Raw genomic sequence first — 22,629 nt, forward strand, 5'->3', positions numbered from 1 at the left:
ATGCCCCTCTCGTTTCTTCACCAGAGAAGCATGTGATAATCAAGGTCAACTCTGATCACAACACAAAGTTGACAATTACTGTCTCTGACTTGCATTTCATTTCCTTGTTTTAGCTGTTTAATTCAACACGTTATTGGCTTTGGAATCATATGTTACAGCACAGTCGACTTTTGGCCCACCATGTCTGTGTCAGCCCTCTTCGGGAACAACTCAGCTAGTCCCACTCACCTGCCTTTTCCTTATATTGATGCAAATCTGTTCTCTCATAATTATCCATTTATTTTTTAAAAGCCACAGTTGAATCTGCCTCTATTATTGGTTTGATCCGTTTAGCTTCAAGTTTAATAAGATTCCTAGGTCTCTTTCAGTTTCATCCATAGCTAGTCCAAGACCATTCTTGGAGTAGGTGTGCCATCTTTTTTGTGTGTGGGAACATTACACTTCTGTCTATTTTAACAACTCATCAATTCTCACTTCTTTAGTATCATCCAAATTTGTATTGGGGTCATTTATGTAAATTAGAATTAGTTATGGTCCCACTCAGGGCTTTCCCACCCTCCACACTGACGTGACTATTTAAGTGTCATTTTCTACAAGATTTGCAAGTTATTCCTAAATATCAGCTGCATACATAAAAAGCAAGAGCTATCATGTAATATACACCAAGTTAGATCTCCCCCTTGTAAGTGCCTTACTGTCCTTTCCACCATCACAGTTTTACTGTGCAAACTCTCATCTAACATTAAAAGTTTTATTTCAGGTTGTGCAAGTGTGGGCTGGTTGAATGAATTCTGCACTCTGCTTATTATGAACATGCTGTTTGATTTGATCAGCCAATCACTGCAACATACAGCTCATGTACCTGACATCACAGTGGCACTGAAATTCATGCATGATGTCACTCAGTTGTGCTGTAGGCAGAACATCCTTTTGGACTAACAACAGCATCCTGTTGGTGGAAAATACGACTCGCGTAGCTACAGCATCAAAGCAACATGAAACAACTTCCTTAACTTCAAATCTTTTTGTGATACTTTGACTTTCCAATAGGTAGAGTTCAGACTGTATTCCACCAGCGAAACAAAACATCTACTATTAGATGCCTGATTAAGCTAAAAGCGACACTAACAACCAATTTAAGATCAGTTAAGCTTACTCAAAGGGATTTACATTCCTATGTAGGGACTAGTTTCTGCAAACAAAAGGACGATGTTCAAGCCTTGCACCTGTTGCTTTGCCATGACAATGCTTCGGCCAATCAATTGACTTGCTAACCAGTCGAAGAAGAATTGGCATTCTTGCATTTGTCTTCGTGAGTGCAAGACTCAAAGCTTCGGCAATATTCTCAGAATTGATCAAAAAGCAAAATAAATTATTTTTGTTGCTGGGTAGACAAAAAGGTGAAAGCTATTCCAGATGAAGTCATGTAATGAATTGTTTTAAGACTGGAAACAAAAAACTGCTGGTAAATCTGGAAATCCTGGTCAGGCATAACCCCCTTTAATGTATGAATGCAGATAATGCATTTAAATGTGTTTGGCCTACTCGTAATTTCTATGTTTCTCTCCAGTAATGTGTTTTGTTCTTTACAGCACCTTTCAAGACAAAGGCAATTTTATAGCAGCTACAGTGACTCCGTGTTTAAAAAGTCTGTTTATTGATCTTGCTACAATTTCACATGAACAAATATAACATAAAATGACTTGTAAAACAGGGTTATGCCTTAATATAGGTAGAGGATGCTCTCCTGTATTTTTTCTACTCTTTCTGTACTTCAAATCAGACCCAGCCAAGCAGTTGGTTAGTCTATTGTCTGTCTACGGGGAGGTGCACAAGTTCAGCCCATGAATACTGTAGAGAAGCTGTACACAGTTGAGATACTATCTGGTACAGAGGATGGCAGGCATGATTCCAGGTGCTGCTGTGGCCATATGTTAGGTGATAACATGCCCTATCCAGCAATGAATATTAAAATTTGAACTTTTCCTTTTTTTTTGGTTTACCAAATCCCTTTAATTTTTCCTGTTAATTATGTTTTTGAGCTGACCACTAGGAAGACTATAACAGTCTAGTATCAATATTCTTGCTGTATTTTCTTTCCCTTCTTTTCTGTGAGGCAGCCTTTGGCCTCGATTTAAAAATAGATGAGGGAAAAGGTGCTAAACCTATACTCAACCGGTGCACAGTTTCATGTGTTGATGCTCCAATAATTTGCCCCAAACATATCATTTTAATTCCCCATTGACTTTGTTGATTAAAAACATCACATGGTGCAACACTAAGCCATATAGTCAGGCTGTGTACTGAGTTAGTTATTCTTAGCCAGGCAGCAGTATGGGTTTACAATCTGTATCAGCGTCTCAGAGCTGAATGAAAATAAATCAGGCAGGATTCCTGCATCCGATTCACATCCAGTGATCCATGCTGCAATGCAAATGCAAATGCCAGCTACAGAAAGGATGCACCAAGCTGTGATGTCCACCACAGTCAAATAGCTTGTGGCCGTGCACTTTTAAGGCAGGCACATGAAAATGGCTACTTGAACAAAGTTCTCCATGCCTGTGAAACTGCCCAACAGGATGCAGTACCTTGAAGGGGAGAAAACTGGAGGGAAATAAAAATGGTGCATTTCTGTATATTTTTCAGATAAGCACGTCAAGGGATACAGAGTCATAGAGGTTTGCAACATGGAAACAGGCCCTTCGGCCCAACTTGTCCATGCCGCCCTTTTTTTTAAACCCCAAAGCTAGTCCCAATTGCCCGCATTTGGCCCATATCCCTCTTTACCCATCTTACCCATGTAACTGTCTATAGAGTAAGAAGTCTCTCAACATCAGGTTAAAGTCCAACAGGTTTATTTGGTAGCAAAAGCCACCAAATTTATTTGGTGGCTTTTGCTACCAAATAAACCTGTTGGACTTTAACCTGGTGTTGTGAGACTTCTTACTGTGTTTACCCCAGTCCAACGCCAGCATCTCCACATCATGACTGTCTATAGAGTCATAGAGAATGGAGAAAAAGTTGGTAAGAGAAGTTAAGGTTTATATAGTGTCATTCACTGCATCACAACATCACAAAGTATTTTACAGGCAATGAATTACTTTGTCAGACAGTCACTGCTGATATATACGAGGCAAAATACCATGCTGTAATAGAATAGTAGAACAGGCTCAGAGATGAATAGATTACTCCTGTTCCTAACTATTTTTTGAATAATACGTCTCATCCCAAATCTTAGTTGGCCACAGGAATCATTTCACCAAGAAGCAGAGAAGGTAATAAGCCCACAGGATACGAGTACCACGAAACACTGGATGGCAGCACACTGCTACGACCGTGCAAAGCACAGATGTGATTTTTCCACATCACTGAACTCATCACTGAACTCCCCCAGTCAAACTGACACAGGGACTGAGAAATTATCGGGATGGGTGGGAAAATCAGATTTGCCAATTCTCTACTAGACTGCTCTTGTAACTCAGCCAAGAGGTTCTGGGAGCAAGTTTGGTGGCCCATCTCCTTCAGCTACAGTACCTGGTTTGATTTAGAAAGAACAATAAAAGTATAAAAATAAAAGCGTAAAGGAGAACATGCCCCTGTCTACATTAACATGGATGAAGTAGAAAGGGTCGAGAGCTTCAAGTTTTTAGGTGTCCAGATCACCAACAACTTGCTCTGGTCCCTCCATGCCAACACTACAGTTAGGAAAGCCCACCAACGCCTCTACTTTCTCAGAAGACTAAGGAAATTTGGCATGTCAGCTACGACTCTCACCAACTTTTACAGATGCACCATAGAAAGCATTCTTTCTGGTTGTATCACAGCTTGGTATGACTCAAGACCACAAGGAACTACAAAAGGTTGTGAATGTAGCCCAATTCATCATGCAAACCAGCCTCCCATCCATTGACTCTATCTACACTTCCCACTGCCTCGGCAAAGCAGCCAGCATAATTGAGGACCCCACGCACCCCGGACCTTCTCCCTTCCACCTTCTTCCGTCGGGAAAAAGATACAAAAGTCTGAGGTCACGCACCAACCGACTCAAGAACAGCTTCTTCCCTGCTGCTATCAGACTTTTGAATGGACTTACCTTGCATTAAGTTGATCTTTCTTTACACCCTAGCTATGACTGTAACATTACATTCTGCACTCTCTCATTTCCTTCTCTATGAACAGTATGCTTTGTATAGCACGCAAGAAACAATACTTTTCACTATGTTAATACATGTGACAATAATAAATCAGATCAAAGTAGATTATTAAGGTGAAGGTAGTGTAATTCTCCTCACTGAAGAGTGAGGAGAATTACACTAAAAGAACCTTACTAAAAAGGTTACCTTACCTTAAGGAAACTTTCTAAAAACCTAAAAAGAACTAAAAAGACCTTAAAGAATAACTTCCAATTACATTGGAAAACTGAATGGAAGCACAGACTAGCAGCTTATGCCTTTAGTAAAATAGGAACTAGATGTTGTATCAGCTATTGGTTATGAAAAAAACAGCACACATATTTTCATGTTTTAGAACATTTGTATTTGAACAGATTGCATAATTATAGAAACTAGGTTGGAGAATTAACTGAGCTCAGCAGTCTAACAGGACTAGTAGGAATTCACTGAGCCCAAAAAGAGTTGGCATTACTCAGGCAAGGCACAGCTGGGAAGTGTTGCAGAATCTGGTAAAACAAGGCTGGAATCAGTGAGGGTTGTCACTCATAGAGGATGGCTGGGAAGTTAATGTGTGCCAAACGAATGAAGGACTTGGATTGACATTAGTAACGAAGTAATTATTTACAGTGTTCTTACTGAGAGGAGTTGGGGAAGCAAAGTGTGTTCGCGTCATGTCCATTCAGATTTTGGCTTTAGAGCTCATTTGGAAAGCCAGAGTGAAAACTTGAGGGCTTTGGCAATGAGATACTTTTCTTTATAAAAAAGAGACAAACTCTATTTAAATGTTAAACGGAATGTAAGATTAGGTTAGAATTTGCTTCAATCAGAAAATATTTAAACTTAACATGAAAAAGCTAAGAAGTGTAGCCATAAGGTAAACAGTCCTGAGTGAGAGATGTGATGCATTAATAAACTGGTAAGCCAACAATGGAATACCCGGCATTAGGAGCACAATACTATTGACAAAATTTCCACACTAATTCAAAAAACCCATGAGAAACAAGGTGTTAGGGCAGAAGGGGCCAGAGTCTGAGTTGCATACAACAAAAAAAGCAAATTGATACAGAGATAGCATTGACAATGAAGAGGATCAATTAATGATAAAGGGATTGTAAAATTCAGCTTGTGTAGAACCTGTGACACAAACATAAATGATGTAGTAATAGTCAACTGTCAGGATAAAAGATAAGGGCCTGAATTCTCCAGCACTTCATGCTGACGGGATTCTATGTTCCCGCTGCAGTGAACAGAGATGTGGCTGAGTGCCAAATTCTCCATCTTCGCCGGCAATGGCTGTGGGGCATGAACGGCTGGAAAATTTCAGCCAAGGAGTAATCAGGCCATGTCATCATGCTAGTCAACAAAGAACAAAGAACATTACAGCACAGGAACCGTGGACTCAAAAATCGGCCCCGCAGGTGGAGGAGGTGGTTAAGAAGGCATATGGTGTGCTGGCCTTTAGCAATCGAGGGATTGAGTTTAGGAGTCCGGGGATAATGATGCAGCTATATAAGACCCTCGTCAGACCCCACTTGGAGTACTGTGCTCAGTTCTGGTCGCCTCATTACCGGAAAGACGTGGAAAAGATTGAAAGGGTGCAGAGGAGATTTACAAGGATGTTGCCTGGATTGAGTGGTATGCCTTATGAGGATAGGTTGAGGGAGCTTGGTCTTTTCTCTTGGAGAGACGTAGGATGAGAGGAGACCTGATAGAGGTATATAAGATGTTGAGAGGCATAGATCGGGTGGACTCTCAGAGGCTTTTTCCCAGGGTGGAAATGGCTGCTACGAGAGGACACAGGTTGAAGGTGCTGGGGTGTAGGAACAGGGGAAATGTTAGGGGGAAGTTTTTCACACAGAGGGTGGTGGGCGAGTGGAATCGGCTGCAGTCAGTGGTGGTGGAGGCAAACTCAATAGGGTCTTTTAAGAGACTCCTGGATGAGTACATGGGACTTAATAGGATGGAGGGTTATAGGTAAGCCTAAAAGGTAGGGATATGTTCGGCACAACTTGTGGGTCCGAAGGGCCTGTTTTGTGCTGTAGTTTTCTATGTTTCTATATTTCTTTGAACAGGCCCTTCAGCCCTCCAAGCCTGCACCAAACTAGAACAAAATCAACTGGATTACTTTGGCAGAATCGACCTTTAACAAATCCTTACTATGATCAGCTGATACTTTTCACTGGCTCAGTCATGGTTTCTGAGATTCCAGTAGTATCCCAACAATTGATGTTCCACATATACGGCTTTATCTATCTGATTTCTCCCTTCAATATTAGAAACACATTTACACTTTTCCAATCCCAGAGCAGTTTTTGAATTGAGAGCTTTTGAAAACTATGACTAATGCATTCATAGAAACCCTACAGTACTGAAAGAGGCCATTTGGCCCATTGAGTCTGCACCGACCACAATCCCACCCAAGCCCTACTCCCATATCCCTACATATTTTACCCACTAATCCCTCTACCCTACGCATCTCAGGACACTAAGGGGCAATTTTTTTTTAACCTGGCCAATCAACCTAACCCACACATCTTTGGACTGTGGGAGGAAACCAAGGCACCCGGAGGAAACCCACGCAGACACGAGGAGAATGTGCAAACTCCACACCGACAGTGACCCAAGCCGGGAATCGAACCCAGGTCCCTGGAGCCGTGAGGCAGCAGTGCTAACCACTGTGCTACCGTGCCGCCCGAAATCTGCAATTTCCATTATTTATTTTAATAACCTGAGGAGTCATACAGTGCAGAAAAGGCCCTTTGGCCCAACGAGTCTGCACCGACAATAACTACCACTAAAGTCGGGCTAATCCCATTTTCCAGCACTTGTTCCTATCCTCAAATGTTATGATATTTCAAGTGCTCATCCAAATACTTTTCAAAGGTTGTAAAGTTTCCAACCTCCACTACCTTCCCAGGCAGTGCTTTCCCGATTCCCACCACCTTCTGAATGATTTTTTTTCCCTCAAATCCCCTCTGAATCTCCTGCCCCTCACTCTAAAACGGTGCCACTTCATGATTGACCCCTTAACCAAGGGGAACAGCTGTTTCCTGTTCACCCTGTCCATACCCCTCATAATCCTATAGACCTCAATTATGTCCCCCTTAACCTTCTCTGCTCTAAAGAAAATAATCCAAGCCTATCCAGTTTCTCCTTATTGCTCAAATGCTGCATCCCAGGCAACATCCTGGTGAATCGCACCTGTACCCTCTCTGGTGCAATCACATCCTTCCTAGTCAGGTGACCAGAATTACACACACTACTCCAGCTGTGGCCTAGCCAACATTCTGCACAGCTCCAACATAACCTCCTTGGTCTTGCACTCTGTGCCACGACTGGTAAAAGCAAGTGTCCCATATGCCTTCTTAACCACCCTATTCACCTGCCCTGCCACCTTCAGGGATTTGTAAATAAGTACCCCAAGATCCACTTGTTCCTCTGAGCTTCCTAATGTCCTGCTTTTCATGAAATACTCCATTGTCTTGTTACTTCTTCCAAAATGCATCACTTATCAGGATTAAATGGGCGGCACGGTAGCACAGTGGTTAGCACTGCTGCTTCACAGCACCAGGGACCTGGGTTCGATTCCCGGCTTGGGTCACTGTCTGTGTGGAGTTTGCACATTCTCCTCGTGTCTGCGTGGGTTTCCTCCGGGTGCTCCGGTTTCCTCCCACAGTCCAAAGATGTGCGGGTTACGTTGATTGGCCATGCTAAAATTGCCCCTTAGTGTCCCTGAGATGTGTAGGTTAGAGGGATTACCGGGTAAATATGTAGGGATATGGGCGTAGGGCCTGGGTGGGATTGTGGTCGGTGCAGACTCGATGGGCCGAATGGCCTCCTTCTGCACTGTAGGGTTTCTATGATTTCTATGATAAATATCATCTGCCACTGTTCCGCCCATCTGACCAATCATCTGCAGCTTCCTGTAACCTACAACTGTCTGCTTCACTATCAACCACCCTACCAATCTTGGTGACGTCTGCAAACATACATATCACTCCCCCACATTCTCATCTATATAATTTACATATATAACTAACAATAAGGGACCCAGCACTGCCTTGTGGTACACCACTGGACATCCGCCTCCAGTCACTCAAACAGCCTTTCTACCACTACCCTATTACAAAGCCAGTTTCAGATTCATCTTGCCATGTTCCCCTGAATTCCATGTGCTCAAACTTCTCAATCAGTCTCCCATGTGGGACTTTGTCAAAGGCTTTGCTAAAATCCATATAAACCACATCAACTGCACCTCCCTCATCCACACACTTGATCACTTTTTGAAAAATTCTATCAAATTTGTTAGGCTTTACCTCCCTCTGATAAAGCTATGCTGCCTATTCCTAATCAACCTATGCCTTTCCAACTGGAGATTCTCTCCTTCAGAATTTTCTCCAATACTTTCCCTTCCACTGACATGAGATTCACTGGTCTGGAATTCCCTGGTGGCACAGTGGTTAGCAATGCTGCCTCACAGTGACAGAGACCCAGGTTTGATTCCCAGCTTGGGTCGCTGTCTGTATGGAGTCTGCGCGTTCTCCCCATGTCTGTGTCGGTTTCCTCTGGGTCCTCTAGTTTCCTCCCACAGTCTGAAAAACGTGCTGGTTAGGTGCATTGGCTATGCTAAATTCTCCCTCAGTGTACCGAAACAGGCACTGGAGTGTGGCGACTAGGGGATTTTCACAGTAACTTAATTGCAGTGTTAATATAAGCCTACTTGTGCCACTAATAAATAAATTTTAACTCATCTCTACCACTTCTCTGGAAACGTGAAACCACATTAACTGTCCTCTGGCACGTAAAAGAAGCCATCCCCTACGGACAAGCCCTCCGAATACACAGGATCTGCTCGGATGAGGAGGATCGCAACAGACACCTCCAGACGCTGAAAGATGCCCTCATAAGAACAGGATATGGCGCTCGACTCATCGATCAACAGTTCCGACGCGCCACAGCGAAAAACCGCACCGACCTCCTCAGAAGACAAACACGGGACACGGGGAACAGAGTACCCTTCGTCGTCCAGTACTTCCCCAGAGCGGAGAAGCTACGGCATCTCCTCCGGAGCCTTCAACATGTCATTGATGAAGACGAACATCTCGCCAAGGCCATCCCCACACCCCCACTTCTTGCCTTCAAACAACCACGCAACCTCAAACAGACCATTGTCCGCAGCAAACTACCCAGCCTTCAGGAGAACAGTGACCACGACACCACACAACCCTGCCACAGCAACCTCTGCAAGACGTGCCGGATCATCAACACGGATGCCATCATCTCACGTGAGAACACCATCTACCAGGTACACGGTACCTACTCTTGCAACTCGGCCAACGTTGTCTACCTGATACGCTGCAAGAAAGGATGTCCCGAGGCATGGTACATTGGGGAAACCATGCAGACACTACGACAACGGATGAACACTGCTCGACAATCACCAGGCAAGACTGTTCTCTTCCTGTGGGGGAGCACTTCAGCAGTCACGGGCATTCAGCCTCTGATCTTCGGGTAAGCGTTCTCCAAGGCAGCCTTCATGACACACGACAGCGCAGAGTCGCTGAGCAGAAACTGATAGCCAAGTTCCGCACACATGAGGACGGCCTAAACCGGGATGTTGGATTTATGTCACATTATCAGTAACCCCCACAGCTTGCCTCCTGGACTTGCAGAATTTCACTAGCTGTTCTGTCTGGAGACAATACACACCTCTCTAACCTGTGTTGAATGCTCCCTCCACCCACATTGTCTGTACCTTTAAGACCTGGCTGGCTGTAGAGATTTGCATTCTAATCAGTATTCTGTAATTTGATTTCTGTGTCTGTGCCCTGTTTGAGAACAGATATCCACTCCATCTGACGAAGGAGCTGTGCTCCGAAAGCTTATGGTATTTGCTACCAAATAAACCTGTTGGACTTTAACCAGGTGTTGTGAGACTTCTTACTGTACTTAACACACCGCCAGCAAGAAATTAAAAATTTGTGTCAGAGCCTCTGCAATTTCCTGCTTCATCTCCCACCGCAGCCTGGGATACAATTCATCCAGGATTTGTCCATTTTTAAGACAATCAAAGTCTCCAATACTTTCTCACTTCCTATGTCAAACTGCTCAAGGTCCTCACAGAATACCATTAAATCCTGGAGGTTTGACTATCTCAGTATTTTCTCTGTTATTGGACTTTTATTTGTACTGAATCTATTCAATGTCTCCCCTTCAATATTTTAGGTTCCCTGATGCTACTCCTGTCTTATCCTTTTCCTCAACTGCGAAAACATTCACTTTCATAAATGTATAACCCAAAGCGTATCTGCTACACGCTATTGCACAGGCTATAAATATTGCTATATAGTGAGCTGGGTAAAGCCATTTATCCAAGGGACAAACATTGCAATACCAGGCAGGAAGTCTTTGCAGTGCATAAAGTCACTGAAGAAAATTATAAGTACAAGTGGCAGGTTTTCATGCAACTCAGGCGGCACGGTAGCACAGTGGTTAGCACTGCTGCTTCACAGCTCCAGGGACCTGGGTTCGATTCCCGGCTTGGGTCACTGTCTGTGTGGAGTTTGCACATTCTCCTCGTGTCTGCGTGGGTTTCCTCCGGGTGCTCCGGTTTCCTCCCACAGTCCAAAGATGTGCTGGTTAGGTTGATTGGCTATGCTAAAAATTGCCCTTAGTGTCCTGAGATGTGTAGGTGGAGGGATTAGTGGGTAGATATGGGGGTAGGGCCTGGGTGGGATTGTGGTCGGTGCAGACTCGATGGGCCGAATGGCCTCTTTCTGTACTGTAGGGTTTCTATGATTTCTATGATATACTGAGCCACTGGTGGCTCAGTCAGCCATTCCACATGTAGTGGGAACAGTTCTCATGAGTGAGGCATTAGCTGCAGTCGGGAAATCTGACGGTGGGTGGGATATTGATGTGATGAATAGTGTTTCAATTTCATTATTGAAATGTAGAATCATGATATTGATTATTTATTTGAACTGACTAGTCATTTAATTTTTGTTATAGCCAGTCTGCTTTCCTCAGGATGTGAATGATACAAGTGATGGTCTGATATGAAAATATTTTTTGATTGGAAAGTAATGAGAAGTCATTTACCAGTTTGTTGATTAGGTCTTAAAATCTATCAAATTAAGACAAAATCCTTGGTTGCAACGCAATGGTCTGTTGTTTTGAGAAACTGGTCTCCACCAAAGCCGGTACCCATTTTTCTATATCTTCAAATAGAACAAAAGACATACCCTGGGCAAAAAGCCTCTTCGGTTTTAAATCATGATAGCTTGAGGTAATGGTGATTTATCTCTGGAAACATGCTTCCATGCACTAGTTTTTCACATTCGACTATACTGCAAATGTGTGGTGTTGGCATGCCTGTGTTTTATAGGCCATCCAAATCCACATGAAAAGTGTTACTGTTCAAATACTGGATGGTGTTTAGAGCTTGCAAAGTATCAAGTTTTTTTTTCCACATCCAAGGATGAAGTACAAGTTAAAGATTGTGTAAAATACTAATCTGTATTGGCTTTGCTACAGATTATCTACTGATAAATGGTTCATAGTCTAAACCACAGCCTGGTATTATAAACAATGTAACTTTCCAAAGCCTAGAAAAATCAAAAGACGATTATATCTAGGAGCCTAAATACAGTGATAAAGTCTCCTGTTCAATACCTGCACTTGCTAAAGTAACCAAATATTGGGCAGTCCAAGGTACACACAACTTCAAGGGAAGGCTCACTTACTTTTGATACTGAGCGCAAGTAAATGAGTTCAACACTTAATGTAGGATTGCACATTCGGTCTTAAAAAGGGACATATCCTACTTGCTCAAGTTCAGAGACCTTGGGTTCAGGTTGACAGAACAAAGACATGAGGATCCCCAATTATGCACAGGGTACTGCTTGCATTTAACCAATTAAAACTGCACACCTTACTAGTACAGATCACTGGTAAGCTTCACTCGCATTGACAGTAAATGGGAAGAAACCCAGCTCTTGGAGATCTCTCTCTGCACAATCCATTCGTAAGCTAGACCGCTGCTCATTCAACAATACCCTTTCTTGCAAATTATGCATTTATGAAGCTATTCAAATAAACATTTGAAGCAGTGAAACAAGTAGAATCCCGTGGAGTCAACAGTTTAAATTAAAAGCAGAAATCTCAAATCCAATGAAATATACATACTAAAAACAGAATTTGTTCAAGAGGTCAATTTATTGCATTCAGCAATTACAAAATGATGCGAAGATCCTGTTCAAACTGATGCTTAATAAAAACAATGTGAAAATGTTAAAACAAAAGTAAATATTGTTATCAAAAAGTAATGTAGTACATGGCGGTAGAAGATCAAAATTGCAATAATGACAAGGTAGAGTGTATCACATCATGCATATTGGTTAAAAAAGTACAAAGATTTAATATGATCCAATGCTCCATTTGCAGATCATCTTTAATTACACAGAACATCGTTAATTTCTGTTGCACTCTAGAAAGACAATCAGTACCACGTAATAGATCAAGAATATATTAGGAGAGATCAAAAGTGTTTAATTCTGCATCCAAGACTCTAGATATTTGAAATCTTTATCACATTAAAAAAAAAATGACACTGGATAACAAATATTCTGTAGTTTGACCAAGAACAGAGATATATCAGGTCTTAATTTCACTTATAAACTAATATTTGAGACAGTGAGACCATAAATAGATCTTTGGACCCTTTTTAAAAACCAAACAGCATCAGATAACCTTATCATGAAATGCAGCTGAAACTAATTCCATTAATACACCTTTTCCAAATGCAGTAAGTGTTTACTTCAAGCAGTTAAAAAAAAAACACTTCTTTCTCCTCCTGCAATATCTGCAAAAAGCAGCATCATGTAATTACCCATTATTTAATTTTGGCTCAGGAACAGAGTAACCTGGTCATCGATTTAACTGATGCATTTGAAAAGCAAACATTTGATGCCAATTCTGAAATAATTTAAAATGTTGAGCCCTGACTGAAGATATTCCGCAAATGTTACTGCCACTCCCTCACCAGTTCTAACCCCATTACATAACTACAAAAGTTTTTCAGTAATCTTTATGGTTAACAATGTAACCAGATAAACAAAATAGATTCAGATGAGACATCCGCAATAAATGTGATTGTTTGCTGCATCAGAGACAGAAGACTCAGTGCACTCAGTCCGTCTTCTTTGTAACTCGCAGAAAACTTGCAGTTGAAACTGCAGTTCCATCAAAAGACCTCTGACCTCTTTTACCGTTTCTGAAACAGAAAAAAAACAACATGCATTTATATAGTGGTTTTCATCAGATATCTCAAAAGCACTTTACAACCATTGAACCACTTTTGAAGAGCAGTCACTGTTGGGATGGATGAAACGCAGAAGCCAATCTAAGCACAGCAAACATCTACAAACAGCAAAGTGATAATGACCAGATGTTTGCTTTAAATGATGTCGATCGAGGTATAAATATTGGCTTGGACACTGAGGATAACTCCTCTTCAAAATAGTACCATGGGATCTTTTACATCCAACTGTTCAGGCGGATGCAGTCTCTGTTTAACCATCTCATCCAAAAAAACAACACTAATAGTGCAGAGCTCCCTCGAGTGTCAGCCTTCCCTTTTGTATTAAAGCCCAATATTTTAGATTTAGTAACATCAAACATTCTCCATCGAGTCCACGCAAGTGGGTGTAAAACGTTGCATAATTTCACGTGGTGATGTTGTGACCTCGGATCAGCATTCACCACCTCACTTCTCAACATAATTAATTTAACATCCGATATATTTGTTCTCGATTCACTTTTAAAAGATCCACTAAATATTAAAAACCTGATCTCATGACTTTGAGTCCCTCAGAGCTTTGTTATAATAACTCTAACAGGATGGATTTCATGCTATATTTCATTCCTGTAGAACTTTCCATCTTATCTGATGTAACAATGGTAAAACAAACAGACTAAAGTAAATATCGTCTACACAAAACATAATAATGTACTACATGGCAGTAGAAGATCAAAATTGCAATTATGACAAGGTGAAAGAGTATCACAGAAATGCTTTTTCATTCATATTGGTTTTAAAAGAAATCAAACGTCTAATCCTCAATTTGCAGATTAGCCTTAATCAAAGAGCAAAGAACAAAGAAAATTACAGCACAGGAACAGGCCCTTCGGCCCTCCAAGTCTGCACCGACCATGCTGCCTGACTTAACTAAAACCCCCTACCCTTCCAGTGACCATATCCCTCTATTCTCATCCTATTCATGTACTTGTCAAGACGCCCCTTAAAAGTCACTACCGTATCCGCTTCCACTACCTCCCCCGGCAACGAGTTCCAGGCACCCACTACTCGGTGTAAAAGATTCTGCCTCGTACATCTCCTTTAAACCTTGCCCCTCACACCTTAAACCTGTGCCCTCTAGTAATTGACTCTTCCACCCTGGGAAAAAGCTTCTGACTATCCACTCTGCCCATGCCTCTCATAATCTTGTAGACTTCTATCAGATCTCCCCTCAACCTCCATCGCTCCAGTGAGAACAAACCAAGTTTCTCCAACCTCTCCTCATAGCTAATGCCCTCCATACCAGGCAACATCCTGGTAAATCTTTTTTGTACCCTCTCCAAAGCCTCCACATCCTTCAGGTAGTGTGGCGACCAGAATTGAACACTATATTCCAAGTGCGGCCTAACTAAGGTTCTATAAAGCTGCAACATGACTTGCCAATTTTTAAACTCAATACCCCGGCTGATGAAGGCAAGCATGCCGTATGCCTTCTAGACTACCTTCTCCACTTGCATTGCCACTTTGTGACCTGTACACCCAGATCCCTTTGCCTATCAATACTCTTAAGGGTTTTGCCATTTACTGTATATTTCCTATCTGTACTAGACCTTCCAAAATGCATTACCTCACATTTGTCCAGATTAAACTTCATCTGCCATCTCTCCGCCCAAGTCTCCAACTGATCTATATCCTGCTGTATCCTCTGATGGTCCTCATCGCTATCTGCAAATCCACCAACCTTTGTGTCGTCCGCAAACTTACTAATCAATCCAGTTACATTTTCCTCCAAATCATTTATATATATATTACAAACAACAAAGGTCCCAGCACTGATCCCTGAGGAACACCACTTGTCGCAGTATCACACAGTACATTGTTAATTTCTGTTGAATCTATTAGAATCAGCACTAATAGAGTTTAATTCTGCATCCAAACCTCTAGGTATCTTAGGCTGTATCACTTCAAAAGAAAAATGACACTGGATAACAAATACTCTGTATTCAGGTCAAGAACAGAGATATATCAGGGTGTTTGACACATTGAAGGAACCCAACTGGTGCATCTTTAAACTAGTGTTTTCACTATCAAAGTACCCGTACCATAAAAATATACGTCCAAACATGTACTTTGGCCACAACACAGCGAGGACTTGGAAATCCAGCGTAGCTTAGGAAATGATATGAAGTCTGTTTGCACCTTCACGCTAAGGAGACAATTTGCCTACAAACTGTAATTTGGTACAGCAAGATCATGAATAGATCTCAGAACCCTTTTTAAAAACCAACAGCATCAGATAACCGAATTAATTGTGAAATGCTGCTGAATCTAATCCCACTAAAACACACTTTTACTGAATATAATCTTACGTTGGATAGATGGAAATTTCTACAGGCTGTGAAAATGAAAAATGGCATGACTCCATCCCATTATTGAGTTGGGACAGCAAAGCTCTGACAGACTGGAAAGGTCATGAAATGCTGATCAGACTTTTAATATTGAGTGGGAGTAGAGTGAACAGAAAACAAATATATCGGGGATGTTATATTGTCTCTGTTGAGACTTTCATGATTTGAAATGTCTAACTTAGATAATATATGGCTGAGTTTCTGAAGGAAAGCTCTAGAATTTAATAGCACACATTTACAAAGCTTCCAAAACAAAAAAAAACACTTGCTCTAAAATTTAGCAGGAAACGCATGATCTGCACTCTCCTAATTCTCTCTCTACCCTTTGCCATACTAAGCTCTTGATCACAATCTGATATGTGGAAATCATGTGGAAAGGGGTGGCATGGTGGCAGAGTGGTTAGCACTGCTGTCTCACATGGCCAGGGACTCAGATTCGATTCCCGGCTTGGGTCACTGTCTGCGTGGAGTTTGCACCTTCTCCCTCTGTCTGCGTGAGTTTCCTCCGGGTGCTCCAGTTTTCTTCCACAGTCCAAAGATGTGCAAGTTAGGTGAATTGGCATACTAAATTCTCCCCCAGTGTACCCGAACAGGCGCTGGAGTGTGGTGACTAGGGGATTTTCACAGTAACTTCATTGCAGTGTGAATGCAAGCCTACTTGTGATTAATAAATAAACTTTAAATCATCATGCAGGTGACAAACAATAGGTTTGCCAAATTAAAACATCAACACCGTGGCAATAAACAAGAGATGTGTTTTAAAAAGAACAGTTTGTATTTATATAGCCCCTCTAACGTAGTAAAACACTTAAAGGTGCTTCACAGGAGAGTTATCAAACAAAATTTGATGTTAAACCACATAATGAGATTAGAGAAGACTGAAAAGGTTTGGTCAAATAGATAGGTTTATAGGAGTATTTTAAAGGAGGTAGTGAAGCTTCCTTACATTAATCCAGTAATTCCAGCACGTCAAATAAATACTCAGCATTCACCATTAAAAAAGGTCAAAGTTGTTTAGTTGTAAAACAGCTAATAAAGCCATAGTGAAACAATACCTCATTTATATTCCAGTACCATTTTCAGGACACAGAGGCAGGAATATCATGGGCGCAGAAGCAGCACTTAAAATTTAGATGGCAGGATGCAGGATCAGCTGCCCCACTAATCATAGAAATCATAGAAACCCTACAGTGCAGAAGGAGGCCATTCGGCCCATTGAGTCTGCACCGACCACAATCCCACCCAGGCCCTACCCCCACATATTTACCCGCTAATCCCTCTCACTTACGCATCTTCGGACTCTAAGGGGCAATTTTTAACCTGGCCAATCAACCTAACCCGCACATCTTTGGACTGTGGGAGGAAACCGGAGCACCCGGAGGAAACCCACGCAGACACGAGGAGAATGTGCAAACTCCACACAGACAGTGACCCGAGCCGGGAATCGAACCCGGGACCCTGGAGCTGTGAAGCAGCAGTGCTAACCACTGTGCTACCGTGCCGCCCCTAAGATTCTGACCTTAGACATAGCACTAATCAACCAGTTCACATCAGCATCCGCAGTGGTTGATCACTGTCGGTGAAAAAAATAGGAATGTTTAACTGATTAAGAAGTTATCCACTTTGACTTTCCAATTTTGAAGTCTCTTTTTTACAAAATGGTTTACGGTGCACTGGTGTGGAGAAAACAGAAGCGGGAAATGGAAGATGCTGATCGTTTATGGAACAAAGGAGGCTTAGGGGATATTTAATTGAGCTGTATAAAACTATGAGGGACCTAGATAGAGTGAATATGAAGGAATTATTTCTGTTATCAGAGGTGTCAAGAATAGGAGGCATAAGTGTAAAATAATTAGCAGAAGGGTCAGAAGGAAGTTATGGGGAAACGGTTCCATCCAGAGGATGATGGGAGTTTGGAACTCTCTGGCCACAATTTTACCGGCACGCCCACCCGAGGCTCGTAAGATCCTACCCGAGGTCAACGGAGCCGGTAAAATCAGGGCCACTGTCTTCAACAGTGGAGGGACCAGAAACCTTTAATGCATTTAAAAAAAACCTAACATGCATTTGAAATACCATAACCAAATGGTTACTGACCAAGATCTGGAAAGTGGAATTTGACTGGATAGCTCTTTTTCAGCTATGCAGCGACATGATAAGCCTCAAGGCCACCTTCTATATTGTAAATCTATGTCCTCTTTGTACAGTACCTGTTTCATTATCTCATCTCTTGTCGTGAAACATGGTGCATCTTCAACGTCAACTCCATCTGCCATATCCAAAACCTTCTCCATAAGATGATCACTGTAACTAAAAACGGTACAAGTTACGGTATACTGTACGAAAGGCCATTCTGCCAAAACATGTGATTTAAAAAAAAAGAACTATATTCTTCTGAACTCTAACCCTCATAATTCTACAAATAATTTAAATAAGAAATAAGGATGAATCTCCTATTGTTTAAGTTTATTTATTGTCACAAGTAGCCTTACATTAACACTGCAATGAAGTTACTGTGAAAATCCCCTGTTTGCCACACTCTGGCATCTGTTTGGGTGCACTGAGGAAGAATTTACCATGACCAATGCATCTAACCAGCACATCTTTTGGACTTTGGGAGGAAACTGGAAAGCATGCAGATTCCGCATATCGTTGGCTTGTTTTAAGCAGGGTTTGGGGGTAAGGAACGCCCAGAGTGGGGGATGTTTATACAACTCTGCTCTGATCAAGGGTCGTCCAAACTCGAAATGTTGGCCCTATTCTCTGTCCACAGATGCTGTCAGACCTGCCGAGGTTCTCCAGCAATTTCTATTTTGGTTTCAGATTTCCAGCTTCCAGTGACTTGCTTTTTTTTTATATATATACACAGGTGCGGCTAGGTGGCACAGTGAGGCATTGCTGCCTCACAGCGCTAGAGACCCGGATTCGACTCCCAGCTTGGGCCACCGTCTGTGTGGAGCCTGCGTGGGTTTCCTCCCACAGTCCGAAAGACGTGCTGGTTAGGTGCATTGGCCGTGCTGAATTCTCTCTCAGTGTACCCTAGTGGTTCCCAAACTTTTTTCACTGGGCCGCACTTTCGCAATAAAAATTTGCTCGTGCCACACCAAATTTATTATTGATAAGAAATACATTCAAAAACAAAAAAAAACAACTCTGAGCAGTGCTTGATTCATAACACAGAACACAACTACTTTATAATATGATCATGGGACATCCAGAAAGTATAAAACAATGTATCACTTGATGCCCTTGCTCTCATTTTGGAAAAATATCTATCCATGTTTAAATGTTTCTTTGATTGTCCTTGAATCTTCCCGCCACACTGGCCATCCTCTCTCGCCGCACCAGTGTGGCACGCCACACCCTTTGGGAACCACTGGTGTACCCGAACAGGCGTGGGAGTGTGGCAACTAGGGGATTTTCACAGTAACTTCATTGCAGTGTTAATGTAAGCCTACTTGTGACACTAATAAATAAACATTATACAAGGGTACTTTTATGGTGTGTTCCCCTCTAATCAATGCTTCAATGATACTGGGGACGAGGGGGGTTGTATTATACACTGAATTTTTTTTGGGGGGGGGGGGTTGGTGATAACCTTGGAGTTAGTGGTGGGGGAAGAGGCCGCGCTGCTGGACCAGCAACAGCCGGCCTCGGGCCTCTTGTGCAGCCGGCCTCAGCCAGGCCTGGGTTCCCATCTCTGGAGGGACCCAAAGCGGACCGGCCGCTCAGATAAAATACCCCACATCCACCCGAGAGTCAGTCAGTGGTTACCCGCCCCCCGCCCGGGCTGGAGAGGCCCCGGCCCCCCCATCCCCTCCCCCACTCACCGGCAGCCCATGAAGATATGGTTGGCCCACACCATGGAGAGCGCCACCAGGTAATCCATGCGCTCCCGCGGGTAGTGCGGCAGGTTCCGCGCCAGGAAGCTCCGGCGCGCCGTCCAGTGCTTGTCGCTCTCGGACAGGCCGCGGAGCTGCTCCAGGCTCAGGTCCGCCAGCTCCCGGTTCCTCCTGAGGAAATCGTCCAGGCTCAAGTCCTCCATCTTGCCGGCAGGCCCCGCGGGTAGGCCGCAGGCCTCTGGGGATCCGGGAGAGCGGCAGTGTGTGAGGCTGCAGGGAGCTGCTTGTGCGACGCCCACAGCATCCTGTTCACAGAGCAGGCTTCCCACTTCATACTGAACAGTGTGTCCCTCATACCAACACACATTATATATACACACACACTATATATATAAATATATACACACACACATATATATATATATAAATACACACACACACATTATATATATATATAAATATATACACACACTATATATATATAAATATATACACACACATTATATATATATAAATATATACACACACATCATATATATATGTAAATATATATACACACATATATATAAATATATATACACATCATATATATATATAAATATATACACACATTATATATATAAATATATATACACACACACATTATATATAAATATATACACACACACTATATATATATATACACACACATATATATGTGTGGCACGGTAGCACAGTGGTTAGCACTGCTGCTTCACAGCTCCAGGGTCCTGGGTTCGATTCCCGGCTCGGGTCACTGTCTGTGTGGAGTTTGCACATTCTCCTCGTGTCTGCGTGGGTTTCCTCCAGGTGCTCCGGTTTCCTCCCACAGTCCAAAGATGTGCGGGTTAGGTCGATTGGCCAGGTTAAAAATTGCCCCTTAGAGTTCTGAGATGCGTAGGTTAGAGGGATTAGCGGGTAAATATGTGGGGGTAGGGCCTGGGTGGGATTGTGGTCGGTGCAGACTCGATGGGCCGAATGGCCTCCTTCTGCACTGTAGGGTTTCTATGATATATAAATATATATATATGTATGTGTGTATACACACACATATTACTAATGAGAATTCTGTTTTGCAAACCTTCCCAAAGGTCTCCCATAGGAAAATCATGTAATTTTGTGGGCAAATACTTTCAACCAGTTTGCACTTGCACACATCTGAACTAATTAATCAGTTCATCTGATGATGGTTGAAGGATTTGTGTTAGCTAAGGCATGGTGGCACAGTGGTTAGCATGTCTGCCTCGCAGTGCCGGGGCCCAGGTTTGATTCCCGGCTTGGGTCACTGTCTGCACGTTCTCCCCGTATCTGCGTGGGTTTCCCCCGGGTGCTCCAGTTTTATTTTCTTCCACAGTCTGAAAGGCGTGCTGGTTAGGTGCAGTGGCCCTGCTGAATTCTCCATCATTGTACCCGAACAGGCGCCAGAGTGTGATGAGTAGGGGATTTTCACTTCATTGCAGTGTTAATGTAAGCTTACTTGTGACACTAATAAATAAATTTTAAAGAAGGACAGGTCATACTCTCTTCCACCTTCTTCTGTCGGGAAAAAGATACAGAAGTCTGAAAACACGTACCAACTGACTCAAGAACAGCTTCTCTGCTGCCATCAGACTTTTGAATGGTCCTGTCACACATTGAACTGATCTTTCTCTACATCCTATTTGTAACTGCAACACCACATTCTGCACCCTCTGCTTTCCTTCTCCCCTATGTACTCTATTAGCTCGCAAGGAACAATGCTTTTCACTGTATCCCAGTACATGTGACAATAATAAATCAAAGAACTGCAACTCACTTTTTCACAGCTCCTTCAGGTAGGGACAGGAGTAGATCATTCCTGTGTGTTCCACCCTCCAGTGGCTGATCTAATTCTGTCCATCTGCCCTGGCTCTACATCCTTTTGTCGAGCAAAAGTCTTACACTGAGCTCAATTTGTATAAGAAATAGAAGCAGGAGCTATGTCCTCTTGAGCCTGCCCCATCATTCAGTCAGATCATGCTGATCTAATTTGTGGCCTTAACCCCACTTTCTTGACTGCATCCATCCACCCCTTGACTCCTTGGAATACAACCGAAGCCACCTTGAAATCTTAGGTTTCCATCCCCCTGCCCCTCACTACCCATCCCGTCCCTCTCCTCCTCCCATCTGTCTTCCCCAGCATGGTTGACAGGGCCCTCCACCATGTCCAGTCTATTTCATACACCTGCTCTCACTCGTCCTTCTGAGAAACATAATTGAGTTCCCATTGTCCTCACCTTCCACTTCCACCCTCCCATATTCAACAAAATTTCCACGTCCGGGTCTCACCTGCCATTTTTGAAGGCCTGCAGACTTTTCCAAACTCCATGAAAATCCGGCCCTTTTGTCCTCCTCACAGCTTGCTTTCTTACCTATCTTTGTTGCAACAGAAAATTTGGCTACTCAGTCGCTTAATCAAGTTATTATTGTAAATAGTTGAGGCACAGCAAATCTCTGACTCCACTAATTACAGTTTGCTAACCAGAAAATGACCCATTTATCTCAACTCTGTCTTCTGTTAGTTAGCAAATCCTCCATCCATGCTAATATATTACCCCCCAACACAATGAGCTCTTAAACTTAGAAATATAGAAATAGGAGCAGGTGTAGGCCATTCAGCCCTTTGAGCCTGCTCATCCATTCATTATGATCATGGCTGATCATCCAACTCAATAGTCTGTTCCCACCTTCCCCCCATATCTTGATCCCTTTCACCTCAAGAGTTATATCTATCTCCTTCTTGAAAACATTCAATATTCTGGCCTTAACTACTTGCTGTGGTAGCAGATTCCACAGGCTTTCCAATCTCTGCGTGAAGAAATTCCTTTTCATCTCAGTCCTAATTGATCTACTTAAACAGTCTCCTATCTTGT

General features: G+C 42.7%; 1 protein-coding gene across 2 annotated transcripts; it reads right to left on the bottom strand.

Moving 5' to 3' along the window:
- Positions 1-12,367: 12,367 nt before the first annotated feature.
- cdkn2aipnl (CDKN2A interacting protein N-terminal like) lies at positions 12,368-20,030 on the bottom strand. Of its 2 annotated transcripts, none has more exons than XM_078230850.1 (3): positions 19,709-20,030; positions 18,089-18,182; positions 12,368-13,446 (listed from the first exon to the last, which is right to left on the bottom strand). In XM_078230850.1, the coding sequence occupies exons 1-3, from the start codon at positions 19,921-19,923 to the stop codon at positions 13,438-13,440; spliced, it is 318 nt and encodes a 105-aa protein (XP_078086976.1). In that variant the 5' UTR covers positions 19,924-20,030; the 3' UTR covers positions 12,368-13,437. The 2 variants fall into 2 exon arrangements, with proteins under 2 accessions (XP_078086976.1, XP_078086977.1); XM_078230851.1 differs by having other exon boundaries at positions 12,377-13,446; positions 18,089-18,188; positions 19,709-20,026.
- Positions 20,031-22,629: the final 2,599 nt, after the last annotated feature.

Source organism: Mustelus asterias, chromosome 16, assembly GCF_964213995.1.
Source record: "Mustelus asterias chromosome 16, sMusAst1.hap1.1, whole genome shotgun sequence".
Classification (NCBI taxonomy): domain Eukaryota; kingdom Metazoa; phylum Chordata; class Chondrichthyes; order Carcharhiniformes; family Triakidae; genus Mustelus; species Mustelus asterias.